At 49.6% G+C, this 16,014-nt stretch overlaps 1 protein-coding gene across 2 annotated transcripts in view; it reads right to left on the bottom strand.

Annotated features, from left to right (window-relative positions):
• Positions 1 to 16,014, bottom strand: part of HYDIN (HYDIN axonemal central pair apparatus protein) — a 2,122,366-nt gene that overhangs the window by 967,263 nt on the left and 1,139,089 nt on the right. For both annotated transcript variants that reach the window (XM_069217473.1, XM_069217472.1), the window contains one exon: positions 11,591 to 11,727. In XM_069217473.1, the coding sequence (XP_069073574.1) occupies positions 11,591 to 11,727 (137 nt within the window). The remainder of the gene's footprint in view (positions 1 to 11,590; positions 11,728 to 16,014) is intronic.

The raw sequence follows: 16,014 nt of genomic DNA, 5'->3' as shown, positions 1-16,014 counted from the left end.
GGGTGCAGGGTGTAAAAGAACAAGTTACTTATCTTCGGTAACAAATTATCTGGTAGAGACTATCTAGCTGCAGATTCCTTACCTTAGAATTCCCTGGCATCAGCTTTGAATCTGGAATTTTTCTACTGAGCAGTACCCTGCTCACGTCGTCGGGTGGCGTCGTTGGGATCCGCATGCGTTGTACAGCTCCGTGTGGCGTAGTCAGCATCACTGGAGCCGTCTGTGATGTCACAGCCTTCTATATAGGTACCACCCTGGTGCCAGTAGGTCAGTTCTTTTCCACAACTTCCCACACTAGAAGTGCACAGTCATGGAAGAACCAACTTTTTTCTGATTTTCTGAGCAAAATGACATGCCATGGAGAAGGGGTAAAAATCAACAAAAAAAAACATAGTATATATCCGCAGAGCGGGGAGGCCTGGGTGGGTTTAAGGAATCCGCAGCTAGATAGAGTCTCTACCAGATAATTAATTACTGAAGGTAAGTAACTTATTAATCTGATAGAAACTTCTAGCTGCAGATTCCTTACCTTAGAATAGAAACCCAGCTATGACCTCCTGGCAGTGGGCTGCGAGCATATACATTACAAAAGGAATGTCCATCTCTTCTCACCTGGCTATCCAGGCAGGAGTGTCTTGCGAATATGTGCAAGGAAGCCCATGTTGCCACCTGGCCGACGTCTAGAACTGGCACAGCTCGAGCTAAAGCCATGGTAGCAGTTTTCCCCCTTGTTGAGTGATCTCTCAAGCCCTCAGGAGGCTGCTTCTTAGCCAATGCGTAGCCAATTTTAATACAGAGAATGACCCAGCGAGAAATGGTTCTTTCCTGGCCTGCCTGACTCTTCTTTGCTCCAATGAACCCCACAAAGAGTTGGTCATCCACCCGGAACTCTTGTGCAGTCAAGGTAGAACGACAACGCTCTTTTTCGGTCCAGACGGTGGAGATGCTCCTCTTCTTTAGCGGTGGAGCAAAGAAGGTGGGCACGGTGATGATCTGACCCAGATGGAAAGGGGTCACCACCTTGGGGAGGAAAGAGGCACGAGTTCTGAGGACTACCTTATCAGGATATATTGTGAGATACAGCTGTTTTGATGATACAGCCTGCATCTCACTTACTCTCCTGGAAGATGTGATTGCCACTAAGAAGGCTGTTTTGATAATGAGCAGCCGGAGAGGGCAATTATGTAATGAGGAGCACACATGAGAAAAGCGAGCACTAGATTAAGGTCCCCCTGGGGCATAACAAAAGGCATAGGTGGAAACATATGTACAAACATTTTAAGAATCTCTGTAAAATAGGAAACTTAAACAAGGACTTTTGATCAGGCAAGCGAAGAAAAGCCGATAAAGCAAAAAAATAGCCCTTAAGAGTCCCTAAGGAGGAATCCTGTTGGGCGAGTGTCAGAATGAAAAGGAGGATATTAGAAAGAGAAGAAGAAAGAGGATCAATAGCCCTCTCTGTACAATATAATACAAAACGTTTCCAAAGGCAGGCGTAAACAGTCTTAGTAGAGGGACGCCTGGCTGCCAGAATGACATTACAGACTTCAGGAGGGAGATCCACGCATTAAGCCGCAGAGTTGACAGGTTCGGGTGGAGAACCTTCCCCTGCTGCTGCGACAGAAGATCCTCCTGAAGAGGCAACCTGATTGGTGGACTGATGCTCATTTTGATAAGCTCTGAATACCAAACTCTTCGCACGCAAACCAGAGCCACTCGGATTACTTGAGCCAGCCCCGTCGTTCTTGATTTTCTTGAGAACTCTGGGTAGAAGTGGAAAGGCGTAAAGGAGGCCTGAACTCCACTCGCAATGAAAAGCGCCGCCTAGCGATAGCCGCCTTGGAAACAAATGCGCAATACTGCTGACATTGCGCGTTTTCTTCGGAGGGGAACAGATCTAACAAAGGTTCTCCACACTGCTGAATGAGTACTTCTGCCACCTCTGAATGAGACACCATTCGTGATTTGCTAAGCATCGCCTGCTGAGTTAGTCCGCTCTGGCACTCTAAGAACCTGCCAGATGTTGAACCACCAGGGTTATGCCCTGGTGTTCCAGCTACGTCCAGAGACATAGACCCTCTTGACAAAGGGTCCACAACTCCACACCGCCCTTCTTGTTGCAGTACCACATCGCAGAAGTGTTGTCCGTGAACACCTGCACTATCTTCCCTTTCACAACATGAAGAAATGCCTTTAATGATACCCAGATCACTCGGAGCTCCAAAAAGTTAATATGGAGCCCGGAATCTGCCGGAGCCCAGAGGCCCCTGATCTCCACCTCTCCCAGATGGCCGCCCCATCCCAGAAGTGACGCATCTGTCACTACTGTAAGATCTGGTTGGGGAAGGGAGAAGAGTCGGCCTTTGACCCAATCGCAGTTCACTAACCACCACTGCAGATCCTTTGCAGTTTCCTCTGAGATCTGAACCATGTCGTTAAGATTTCCCTGATGCTGTGCCCACTGGAACTTCAGGTCCCACTGCAGAGCCCTCATATGCCATCTGGCATGTTTGACTAATAGGATGCAGGAAGCCATGACTCCCAATAGCCTCAGAGTCTGTCTCACCGAAATCAAGGATAGAGGCAGAAACATTGGTATCATAACCTGAATATCCTGGACTCGCTGCTCGGGAGGATAGGCCCAAAACTGCACTGTGTCCAGAACAGCTCTGATGAAAGGGAGCTTCTGAGAGGGAGTCAGGAGTGATTTCGGCACGTTTATGGTGAAACAAAGCGAATGCAGGAGGTCCGCCATAGTCTGAAGGTGGGTGACAAGAGCCTGGGGCGTCAGAGCCTTCAACAGCCAGTCGTCCAGGTAGGGGAAGACTGAAATCCCTAACATTATTAGATGAGCTGCCACCACCGTCATCACTTTGGTGAACACCCTAGGGGCACTGGTGAGACCGAATGGGAGCACGGTAAACTGAAAGTGCTCGTGGCCCACCTTAATCCGCAAGTAACACCTATGGGCAGGCAGAACGGGGATATGAAACTACGCATCCTGCAAGTCCAAAGCTACCATCCAGTCTCCTTGGTCTAGGGCAGACGAGACCTCAGCAAGAGTGAGCATCTTGAATTTCTCCTTTTTTGAGGAAGAGATTGACGTCCCTTAAATCCAGGATAGGGCAAAGGCTCTTGTTCTTTTTGGGAATCACAAAGCAGCGGGAATAACAATCACTGCCTACTTCTGACATCTGGACCTTTTCTACGGCTCCCTTGGCCAAGAGAGCCGTAACTTCCTCGCAGAATAAGATCAAATGATCCTCCATCGGCCGTTCTTTTACTGGAGGGATAGAGGGAGGGAAAGACTGGAAGGGAACAGAATAGCCCTTGTGTATGATCTGCAAGACCCATTTGTCCGATGTTATGGCCTGCCAGTGAGGAAGATGAAATTGAATCCTACCTCCAACTGGACGGACAAGGTCTTGCAGAACCATACTAGGAGGGCTTGGACGCTGCGGAAGAGGAGGGTTGGGTGGTGGCCGACCTCTGGCCAGACCCTCTGGGTCTGACGGTACCATGACCTCGTCCTCGCACGGGATGCTGTGAAGCCAGAGGATGGTGGCTAACCTGTGGTTGTCATGGTACCACGCCCTTTCCGAAGCCTCCAAAGGGATGATAGACGGACTGCTGACGAGCCGGTGCTGAAAGGCCCAAGGTTCTGGCCATAGCTAGAGAATCCTTGAACCTCTCAAGCGCAAAGTCTGCCTTCTCACCAAAAATGTGAGAGCCATCAAAGGGCACGTCCATCAAACTCAACTGGACATCCCCCGAAAAGCCAGTAGAACATAGCCAGGCGTGGCGACGGAGGGCCACTGTAGAAGAAATCGCCCTGCCCAGCGAGTCCGTCGTGTTCAAGCCACACCTAATTGTAAACTTGGCTGCATCTCTCCCATCCTTGACAGCTTGGGTGAGAGTGTCCCTTACGCCTTCTGGGGCCTGGGCCAGCACTTGTCTCACCGTATCCCATAAAGTATGGGAAAAACAGCTGTAGGAAGTTGGCTCTGTATATACTATTTCAAAGTAAGAAATAGTGTGCACAGAGTCCAAGGGTTCCCCTTAGAGGTAAGATAGTGGCAAAATTAGATAATTCTATTGCTCTATTTTGTGGTAGTGTGGTCGAGCAGTAGGCTTATCAGAGGGTAGTGTTAAGCATTTGTTGTACACACACAGGCAATAAATGAGGAACACACACTCAAAGACTTACTCCAGGCCCATAGGTTTTTATATAGAAAAATATATTTTCTTAGTTCATTTTAAGAACCACAGGTTCAAGATTTGCAGTAAACATTTTAAATGCAAGGTACTTCACTTAGATACTTTAGGAACTTTGAATAAAAGCAAAGTCATATACAGTCTTTGTAAAAATGGCAATAAGCTATTTTCAAAGTGGACACAGTGCAAAAATCAACAGTTCCTGGTGGAGGTAAATAAAGGTTAGTTTGTGAGGTAAGTAAAACACTTACAAGTCTCAGTTCTGGGGCATAGGTAGCCCACCGTTGGGGGTTCAAGGTAACCCCAAAGTTACCACACCAGCAGCTCAGGGCAGGTCAGGTGCAGAGGTCAAAGAGGTGACCAAAACACATAGGCGTCTATGGAGAACAGGGGTGCTCCGGTTCCAGTCTGCCAGCAGGTAAGTACCTGCGCACTCGGGGGGCAGACCAGGGGGGTTTTGTAGACCACTGGGGGGGGAGGGGAACACAAGTAGGCACACAAAACACACCATCAGTGGCACAGGGGTGGCCGGGTGCAGTGTGCAAAGCAGGCGTCGGGTTTCAGGTAGGAATCAATGGCGGGACCCGGGGGTCACTAGCGGTGCAGGCGGGCACAGGGGGGGGGCTTCTCAGGACAGCCACCACCTGGGCTAGGCAGAGGGTCGCCTGGGGGTCACTCCTGGGCTGAGGTTCGGTTCCTTCAGGTCCTGGGGGCTGCGGGTGCAGTCCTGGTTCCAGGCGTCGGGTCCCTTATTACAGGCAGTCGCGGTCAGGGGGAGCCTCTGGATTCTCTCTGCAGGCGTCGCTTTTGGGGTCCAGGGGGGTCGTCTCTGGCTACTCACGGGCTCGCAGTTGCCGGGGAGTCCCCCCTGAGGTGTTTGTTCTCTGGTTCTGGAGCCGGGGCGTCGGGTGCATAGTGTGAAGTCTTACGCTTCCGGCGGGAAATGTGAAGTCTTTGGAAGTTGCTTCTTTGTTGCAAAGAAGTTGCTGGTTTTGAGCAGGGCCGGTGCTCACAGGAGTTTCTTGGTCCTTCAGTCCAGGGCAGTCCTCTGAGGCTTCAGAGGTCGCTGGTCCCTATCTGATGCGTCGCTGGTTGCAGGTTTTCGAAGTTGGAGACAGGCCGGTAGGGCTGGGGCCAAAGCAGTTGTCGTTGTCCGTCTTCTCTGCAGGCTTGTAGGTCAGCAGTTATTCTTGTTTCTTCAGGTTGCAGGAATCTGATTTCCTGGGTTGTGGGGTGCCGCTAAATACTAAATTTAGGGGTGTGTTTAGTTCTGGGGGGCAGTAGCCAATGGCTACTGTCCTTGAGAGTGGCTAAGCCCTCCTTGTGCCTCTTCCCTGAGGGGAGGGGGGCACATCCCTATTCCTATTGGGTGAATCCTCCAAAACTAAGATGGAGGATTTCTAAAGGCAGGGGTCACCTCAGCTCAGGACACCTTAGGGGCTGTCCTGACTGGTGGGTGACTCCTCCTTGTTTTTCTCATTATCTACTCCAGCCTTGCCACCAAAAGTGGGGGCAGTGGCCAGAGGGGCGGGCATCACCGCTAGCTGGGATGCCTTGGGGCGCTGTAACAAAAGTGGTGAGCCTTTGAGGCTCACCGCCAGGTTTTACAGTTCCTGCAGGGGGCGGTGTGAAGCACCTCCGCCCAGTACAGGATTTGTTCCTGGCCACAGAGTGACAAAGACACTCTCCCCATGTGGCCAGCAACATGTCTGGTGTGTGGCAGGCTGGCAGAAACTGGTCAGCCTACACTAGAAGTCGGATTGGTATTCAGGGGGCATCTCTAAGATGCCCTTTGGGTGTGTGTTACAATAAATTGCACACTGGCATTAGTTTGCATTTATTGTGCTGAGAAGTTTGATACAAAACTTCCCAGATTTCAGTGTAGCCATTATGGAACTGTGGAGTTTGTGTTTGACAAACTCCCAGGCCATATACTCTTATGGCTACCCTGCACTTATAATGTCTAAGGTTTTGCTTAGACACTGTAGGGGCATAGTGCTCATGCACATATGCCCTCACCTGTGGTATAGTGCACCCTGCATTAGGGCTGTAAGGCCTGCTAGAGGGGTGACTTGCCTATGCCACAGGCAGTGTGAGGTTGGCATGGCACTCTGAGGGGAGTGCCATGTCGACTTAGTCATTTTCTCCCCACCAGCACACACAAGCTGTGAGGCAGTGTGAATGTGCTGAGTGAGGGGTCCCCAGCGTGGCATAAGACATGCTGCAGCCCTTAGAGACCTTACCTGGCATCAGGGCCCTTGGTACCAGGGGTACCAGTTACAAGGGACTTATCTGAGTGCCAGGGCTGTGACAATTTTGGAAACAAAAGGTAGTGTTTAGGGAAAGCACACTGGTGCTGGGGCCTGGTTAGCAGGGTCCCAGCACACTTTCAATCAAAACTTAGTATCAGCAAAGGTAAAAAGGTTAGAGGGTAACCATGCCAAGGAGGCATTTCCTTACAACGGCCAAATAGGCAAGAGGTGTTTACGGACCCCAATGCCAGGCTGGAGGAAGAAAACAACTTCTTTCCAAGTTGGTCTAGACTCTAGGATTCCCTACCCGGAAGGGCGGAAGGGAAAACATCACTGGAAGTGGAGGCTTGGACCACCAAGCTCTCCGGGGTGGGGTGTGGGTGAAGAAACTAGGGTCGTTTGGAGCTGGTCTATAGCGGCGGCTGATTGCCCTATTCACAGGAGCCCCTTTGCTGAGTTTGGACCATGTTCCCAGAAGGACATCTGTGAGGGCTTCATTGAAAGGTAACATCGGCTCTGATGTAGCAACCTCTGGCTGAAGCACCTCCGTCAGGAGATTAGTCCTGACTGGCACCGTAGGCAAGTCTAGGTCCAAGACCTCAGCTGCCCTACGCACCACCATGGCATAAGATGCAACCTCCTCCGTAGCCACCACGGGAGGAGAGAGTATGCGCCAGCATCTGGAGAAGTATCCAGTCCACTAGCTTCCCCCAGATCCTCATACCAGTCCTGCTCATGCTCCAATCCTAAAGGGTCCTCAGACCCCTCCCACTTCTCTCCTGTGCCTAGCTGTTCTGAATAAGCCTCAGGCACTGATCTGGGCCTAATTGGCGCAGTCTAAGTTGGAATCGGCGTAGTACAACGTTGTTCCGGCTCCGGATCATCTGGAATGAGGATGGGGCTACCACCACGAGTGGGCGCCGCTGGCGGAGGGAGCGTCGATGTCGGGCCCAGTGCCGGAGGAGGTGGACTGTGAGAAACCGGCACCGGTCCGGATCCGCTATCGGATCCCGGGGTCCCCAACGGCCCTGAGGCCGAAGCTGCCGACATTGAAACCGATGGGTCCCCTGCTGACCCTGCGAGGCCTGAAGACCCACTCGAGGGTGCAGCCCACTCAAAAACAAGGCGCATAGCCTCATAAAATTCTTTAATTTGCGGGAGTCGCTCCAGTTCGCGGAAAGAGGGGAAGATGCGGAGTCAGCCCTGGCGACAGCTCTGCGGACCCACACTCGGAACATCAACGTTCCCTAGACGCCTCGTCGGCCAATGGGCATAGCGAAGTCAAAGTCCGCTTGGACGACGACTTCTTTTTGTGCCTCTTACCTGAATGCCCCGAAGACCTCGAATGCGAGGAAGAAGACTTGGGGCTCCTGGAGCAGTGCCACGACCTCCTCCTAGAGCGGGACCATGACCTCCTCAGAGTTGCGCTAACCGAAGATGGCTGCAGGCCGCTAGCAGTTTGAGAGATCTCTCTCTCTCAAGGCCTTCGGAGCCAAGGCCCAACTGTCGGAACACAACTGCTAATCGTGGTCCTTCTCAAGGCACCAGAGACATGGTGTGAATCCTTAACTGACATGGTGCAATGACATGCACCACACGGTTTAAATCCAGTCTTTCTCAAAGACATCGCTTAGACAATCGAAAAATCCTTGACAAAAACGTCGAAAAAAAGGTAGCTGTAGGAAGTTGGCTCTGTATATACTATCTCCAAATGAGAGATAGTGTGCCCAGAATCTAAGGGTTCCCCTTACAGGTTGATAGTGGCAATAATAGATCATTCTAATGCTCTATTTTAGGGTAGTGTGGTCGAGCAGTAGGCTTATCAGAGGGTAGTGTTAAGCATTAGTTGTACACACACAGGCAATAAATGAGGAACACACACTCAAAGACTTAACTCCAGGCCAATATGTTTGTATATAGAAAAATATTTGTTTCTTAATTTATTTTAGAACCACAAGATTCAGAATTCAAGTAAGTACATAAATTGTAAGGTACTTGGCATAGGTAAGTATGGAACTTTGAAGTAAAAGAGTAAGGTACACAGTTTTGGCAAAAAATATCCTATTTTAAAAAGTGGACACAGTGCAAAAATCAACAGTGCCTGGGGGAGGTAAGTACAAGTTAGTTTAGCAGATAAGTAAAGCACTTACAAGTTCAGTCTCTGGGGCATAGGCAGCCCACTGTTGGGGGTTCAAGTCAACCCCAAACACCTGGCACCAGCAACACAGGGCTGGTCAGGTGCAGAGGTCAAAGTAGGGCCCAAATAACACAGGCACCTATGGAGATTAGGGGTGCTCCGGTTCCAGTCTGCTAGCAGGTAAGTACCTGCGTCCTCGGGGAGCAGACCAGGGGGGTTTTGTAGAGCACTGGGGGGGGTCACAAACAGGCACACAAAATACACCCTCAGCGGCACAGGGGCGCACGGGTGCAGTGTGCAAAGTAGGTGTCGGGTTTTGCGTTGAAAGCAATGGAGGGACCCAGGGGTCACTCTGGCGATGCAGGCTGGGCACGGGGGGGCTTCTCGGGCCAGCCACCAACTGGGCAATAATCAGGGCTGCATGTTGGTCATTCCTGCACCGGTAGTTGGTTTCTCTCAAGCCTGGGGGCTGCGGGTGCAGTGCTTCTTCCGGGCGTCAGGTTCTTTGTTACTGGGCAGTCGCGGTCAGGGGAGCCTCTGGATTCTCTCTGCAGGCGTCGCCGTGGGGGGTGCAGGGAGGTCGTCTCAGGGTGTCCATGTCGTGGGAGTCGCCTGGGGGTCCTCGCTGCAGTGTTGGTTTCTCTGGACACGAGCCGGGGGCGTCGGGTGCAGAGTGTTGGGGACTTACGCTTTCGGACTGAGGCTGTAGTCCCTTTAAAGATTGGTTTCTTTTTTGTAGATCAGACTGAGCCGCTGTCCACGTTAGTTTCTTGGTCCTTTGGGTTGCAGAGCAGTCCTCTGAGTCAGCAGAGGTCACTGGTCCCGCTGGATGCGTCGCTGTTGCAGGTTCTTTGAGTCCAGAGGCAGGCTGGTAGGGTTGGGGCCAAGTCCGTTGATGTCTCTGTCGTCTCTGCGGGGCTTTCAGGTTAGCAGTCCTTCTTCTTTAGGTCGTCAGGAAATCTGTTTTCCTCAGTTCAGGGTCGCCCCTAAATACTCAATTTAGGGGTGTGTTTAGGGCTGGAGTGCAGTAGCCAATGGCTACTGTCCCTGAGATTGGCTACACCCTCCTTGTGCCTCCTCCCTGTGGGGGGAGGGGGGGACATTCCTACTTCTATTGGGGGAAATCCTCCAAAGCAAGATGGAGGATTTTCTAAGGTAGGGGTCACCTCAGCTCGGGACACCTTAGGGGTGTCCTGGCTGGAGGGTGACTCCTCCTTGGCTTCCTCATAATCTCCTCCAGACTTGCCGCCAAAAGTGGGGGCTGTGTCTGGGGGCAGGCATCTCCACTAGCTGGAGTAACCTGGGGCGCTGTAACAACAGGCTTGAGCTTTGAGGCTCACCGCCAAGTGTTACAGTTCCTGCAGGGGGAGGTGTGAAGCACCTCCACCCAGTACAGACTTTGTTCCTGGTCACAGAGTGCACAAAGGCACTCACCCCCATGTGGCCAGAAACCCGTCTGGATGTGGCAGGCTGGCAGAAACAGGTCAGCCTAGCACTAGTATTTGGGCTGGCATGCAGGGGGCATCTATAAGAGGCCCTCTGTGTGCATTTCTCAATAAATCCCACACTGGCATCATTGTGGATTTATTGTGCTGAGAAGTTTGATACCAAACTTCCCAGTATTCAGTGTAGCTACTATGGAACTGTGGAGTTTGTGTTTGACAAACTCCCAGACCATATACTCTTTATGGCTACCCTGCACTTACAATGTCTAAGAATTGGCTTAGACACTGTAGGGGCATAGTGCTCATACAGCTATGCCCTCACCTGTGGTATACTGCACCCTGCCTTAGGGCTGTGAGGCCTGCTAGAGGGGTGACTTACCTATGCCGCAGGCAGTGGGTTGTGGGCATGGCACCCTGAGGGGAGTGCCATGTCGACTTAGTATTTTTCTCCTGTAAGCTGTAAGGCAGTGTGCATGTGCTGAGTGAAGGGTCCCCAGGTTGGCATAATACATGCTGCAGCCCTTAGAGACCTTCCCTGGCCACAGGGACCTTGGTACCAGGGGTACCATTTACAAGGGACTTATCTGTGTGCAAGGGCTGTGCCAATTGTGGAAACAAAGGTACAGTTTTAAGTAAAGAAAACTGGTGCTGGGGCCTGGTTAGCAGGGTCCCAGCACACTTTCAATCATAACTAGCATCAACAAAAGGCAAATCGTTAGGGGGTAACCATGCCAACAGTAGCTCTTTCCGAATCGGCGCTTAACCGGCGCGGAAAGAACAGAACTGACGTATGCGCGCCGGGGTGGTGCCTATATAGAAGGCCGTGATGTCACAGATGGCTCCAATGACGCTGACGATGCCACGCGGATCCGAACGACGCCACCCGACGGTGCGCGCACGGTACTGTTCAGCAGAAAATTTCCAGATTCAGAGCTGACGCCAGGGAATTCCACGGTAAGGAATCTGCAGCTAGAAGTCTCTATCAGATTTGCATATTTAATATTCAGTTCCTTACGACAGTAGTATGAACATTGTGCTGTGCAGATCTCTTTTCAACTTTACCGAAGTGTCTGCTTTGATCAGCCAGCAATAGGCTTATGGGCACTTAAAGACCGTCTGATCAAGGTCAGTGGCTACTTCTTGCTATACACATGTGCAGAATGTGAGAAATGCAGGCATCATTTTGAAAAGAAAGACTGCGTACTAATATTAAAACTTCCACACTAAAAAAAAAAAAAAAAGAGGCATTTTCTGGTGATTTCTTGCTATCAGAATAACACCATTAGTGTATTCTCTGCTAAGACTTGCACTAATGAATTGAAAGGAAACTGACAAAGTTGTAATCTACAATTAAGTAGGTGTAAGTAAGTGTTCACCAGGTTGTCCAGTTTTCAATTTAGTTACCGTCAAGCTGATAGAAGGAGAGACTCAAATTAGTAGGACCAAAAATAACCCTAACAATATGAAAGAGATGGTTTAGCACAAAGACATGAGTAGAATATTCACACTCCTATCTACTTTCTTCTCTCTCCTTCCATTACCTGTATCAGCAAGACTTTTCCGATCTGCATAGAAGGACACGGGACATGGACATGTGTTGGTGATCTTGATGATGTGTGTTCGTACACTTCCCAGAATGACATAGCCAAAGTCAAGGATATAATGAGGCAGAAGAGCTCTGTAACGACAAGTAAAAGAGGACTTTATGGGGCAGCAAACATCAATACTACATTAACAACCAATTGCAAAGCCTAGGTAATGACAGTCCCATAGTAAGCAAACACAGCATCATATCTATTGACACACTTCCATGCTCGAGCAATTGCAAGATCAGGGAGATGAGCATACTAGAAGCCTTACCCTGTCTGGTGGTACTCCGCTCCTTACCTCACAAATAGGAAGGAGAAGGGTGCATCAGACATGTTATACACAAAAGCAGAGTTTCACAATGTCAGCAGAACCCCAGATAGAAAAGGAATAGTTTCTTACCTGTAACTCCAGTTCTCTCATAGGGGTATTTCCATGATAGTCATAAGCTGTGAATATTCCCCGCCCGCCTGCGGGGACCCCGGAGCTATTTTTCCAATATAACCTCTTAAGTGTCAATGTTCGCCTTACTTCAGAAAGGCCTGCCTAGTCACTTAAGAATGTTCATATGCAGCCTAGGAGAAAGGCTACAGTGTCCAAAATTATTTATCCAGTCTATTTTTAAAAGGGACACATTTGAGATATCCGCATTTAAATGCCTGAATGAATGGCAAATTTTGCAGAAAAATTCCTTCACAAACCTTTTATATATTGTAAAACACTGATGAAGAAGTGCAGGGCAATGTAGCCCATAGGCTGCCATAGTAATGAAGAAAAAGGTGACTGTGCCTTTAAGAGCAGCCAGTCCTCCAGTATCCCATCATGCCTAGAGAGAGGCAGTTATCTCAGTTATTTTTGTAGGAAGTCCTAGCTGAGAATTATGAGTAACTTGAGTAAGTAATCTGTCTACTCCACCGGGGAGGCAGGAGGGTCGCTTATGACCATCATGGAAATACCCCTACGAGAGAACTGGAGTTGCAGGTAAAAAAATATTCCTTCTCTCGTAGGGGATTTCCATGTATAGTCATAAGCTGTGAATAGAATAGCAAGCTCATCCCAAAAAACGAGGAGTAGACAGGACACTCATGAAATACATTTTCAAGCAAAGTGGTTGCTGAGAGAAGCCTGTCCTACTTGAGCATCTGCCCTGGCATCGGAGTCAAGACAATAATGCTTTGTAAAGGTGTGAACAGACCTCGAAGTCGCAGCTCTACAAATGTCTGCTAAGGGAACATTCCTTATTAAAGCAGTCGTTGCCGACTTGCCTGTGGTAGAATGTGCTTTTGGTCTGCCAGCTAGTGTCTTGTTAGCTAGTTGGTAGCAAAATAGAATACAGGAGACAATCCATCTCGATATTGTCTGTTTGGAGGAGGCCAGACCGGTACGAACCGGGCCATAATCAACAAACAATTGTGAAGATCTTCGAAGAGAATTGGTCTTATCTAAGTAAACTTTTAACACCCTCTTTTTATCTAGAGAATGGAGAGCTCTCTCTGCTGGAGTAGATGGGATTTGAAAGAAAGTTGGTAAGGAAATCGACTGGTAGACATGAAAATCAGATATAACCTTGGGAAGGAATTTAGGATGTGTACGCAGTACTTCCTTGGAGGAGTGAAATACTGTGTAAGGTTCGTGGGTACAGAGGGCCTGAATCTCGCTGACCCTTCGTGTTGATGTGATTGCCACAAGGAAAGCAGTTTTCCAAGTTAGATGTTGGAGAGATGCCTTGTGTATGGGCTCAAATGGAGTTTGCATGAGCCTCGAAAGGACCACATTAAGTTCCCTTGGTGGGAAAGGACGCCTAACTGGAGGAAAGACCTTCTTTAACCCTTCTAGGAAATCTTTGATGACTGGCATCCTAAAGAAAAAGGTTTGCAAAGGACTTTTTCTGTATGCAGTCAAAGCTGTCAAATGGACCTTTATGGAAGAGAGTTGCAGACCAGATTGAGCCAAATGTAACAAGTATGGAAGAATGACATCTTCCTGGCAAGATGTAGGGTCTATCCCCTTAGAAGAACACCAGATGCAGAATCTCTTCCATTTGAAGGAATATGCTGTACGGGTAGATGGCTGCTTCGCCTCCTTTAGGATCTCCATACAATCCTGGGGAAGATGTAGGTGTCCGTACTGGACTAACTCAGGGGCCATGCTGCCAAATTTAAGGAGGAGAGATTGGGGTGTCTCATCTGCCCTCTGAACTTCGTCAGGAGGTCCGGTCTGCATGGTAGCCTGAGATGTGGACGGACTGACGGGTGAAGAAGGTCTGGGAACCACTACTGTCTCGGCCACTCTGGTGCAATGAGGATCAATGTGGCTGAAGTCATTGAGAGTTTGAGGAGGACTGCTGGGATCAGTGGAATTGGTGGAAAGGCGTACAGAAATTTGTTGGACCAGTCTATCCACAGAGGATTCCCCAGCGATTCTGGGTGGTAAAACCTGGTGGCGAAGGCACGGCATTTTCTGTTTTCCTCTGTAGCGAAGAGGTCGATAGAAGGTGTGCCCTACAAACTGAAGATAACTCGGACGACATCTTCGTTGAGCACCCACTCGTGGTTCTCTTCGAGAAGTCTGCTGAGGGCATCCGCTTGTACATTCTGAGCCCCTGGAAGGTGGGTTGCCACTAAGTTCAACTTCCTGGCTAGGAGCCAGTGCCATATTGTCTGGGACTCTGGATCTGGTGCACCCCTGCTTGTTCAGATAGTACATGGTGGTAGTAATGTCAGTCTGTACAAGCAAGTTGACGGTGGTGAATGACGGGAGAAAGGCCTTGAGAGCTAGGTGCACCGCACGGAGCTCGAGGAGATTGATGTGGTATGACGACTACATGGGAGACCAGAGACCTTGTGCTTGTAGGTGACCCATATGAGCGACCCATATTTAGCTCCCCATCTGAGGAGAGAGGCATCTGTCACAATAGTCTGTGCTGGAGACTGTGGACGAAAAGGTATCCCCTTTAGATTGTCTGGAGAACACCACCAAGCGAGAGATCTGGTTGCATGGGTGGACAGACAAATCCGATCTTCCCAGTTCCCCGACAGTTGACTCCATTGGTCCTCCAGACACTCCTAAAGAGGTCGCATGTGGAGGCAAGCGTTGGGTGTCAGAAAGATGCAGGAGGCCATGGAGCCAAGAAGGAAAGAGACTGTGCGTACTGTTGGGTGACGCATAGTTTGGAGTGCCCAACACTTCTGGAGAATGGTTAAGCGTTGTTCCTCCGAAGAACACACTTTTGCCTGTAGTGTGTCTATGGTAGCTCCTAAATAGTGTAACTTCCGGACAGGAACTGTCAACGACTTTTGAAAATTGACATGAAGGCCTAGCCAATAAAGGAGGTCACAGGTCCACTGGAAATGGAGTTGGGCTTCTGCACGGGTGGATGCTTTGATTAGCCAGTCGTCCAGGTATGAATAGATGTAGATCCGATGTCTTCGGAGTTGTGCTGCCACCACAGCCATGCATTTGGAAAAGGTTCTGGGTGCTGACTTGAGACCGAATGGTAGGACGGTGTATTGGAAGTGATCTTGACCCACAACAAACCTCAGGAACTTCCGATGCTTTTTCGCGATGGGGATATGAAAGTAAGCATTGTGAAGGTCTACCGTACAAAGCTAGTCCCCTTGTTGAATCTGAGGGTATATCTGGTGTAAGGATAGCATCCTGAACTTTTCCTTTTGGACCCATTTGTTGTCAACTTTGAGATCTAGAATGGGTCTGAACTCTCTCTTGTCCTTCTTTGGAATGAAAAAATACTTGGAGTAAATGCCCTTCCCCTGCTGTTTGAGGGGAACGGTTTCCACTGCTTTCTTTTCTAGGAGGATGGAAACCTCCACCTTTAGAAGGCCGAGATGAGAAGTGGTGGATTTCGGCGGAACGTTTGGGGGCGGAGTGGAAAACCTGAGACAATATCCATTCTGTACAATGTTTAAGACCCAAGCGTCTGTTGTAATTCTTTGCAACTCTGCCAAGCAATTGGTGATGCTTCCCCCCACCGGAGTGGGTAACAGAGTTGGGGGAAGGAGATTTTCAGGGTTTTGAAGCTGAAGGTTGTCGAGAACCCTGATTGGACTGCTGGGTCGAACGCACTCTGTGTTTTTCGCTGAGGTTGATAAGATCGTTGGTATTGTTGGTGAGATCTTGCAGGGACTCATTGAGGGGTTTGAACCCTCTGAGTGGCATAGCGACGCTGGAAAAGTCAGAAGGGCCTGCTTTGCTCTTTGGGTTTTTCAAGACCCACTGCCTTTAAAGTGTCCACCTCAGCCTTCATCCTTGCCATCTCATCATCGGCATGGGAGCCAAATAGAGTGGAGCCTGAAAATGGCAGATTCAGAATACGCTGCTGAGCATCCGGTTTCAGTGAAGTAAGCCTCAGCCAGGAATG

This window comes from Pleurodeles waltl, chromosome 12 (assembly GCF_031143425.1).
Source record: "Pleurodeles waltl isolate 20211129_DDA chromosome 12, aPleWal1.hap1.20221129, whole genome shotgun sequence".
In the NCBI taxonomy this organism is placed as follows: Eukaryota; Metazoa; Chordata; class Amphibia; order Caudata; family Salamandridae; genus Pleurodeles; species Pleurodeles waltl.
This window is presented reverse-complemented; position numbering and strand designations above follow the sequence as displayed.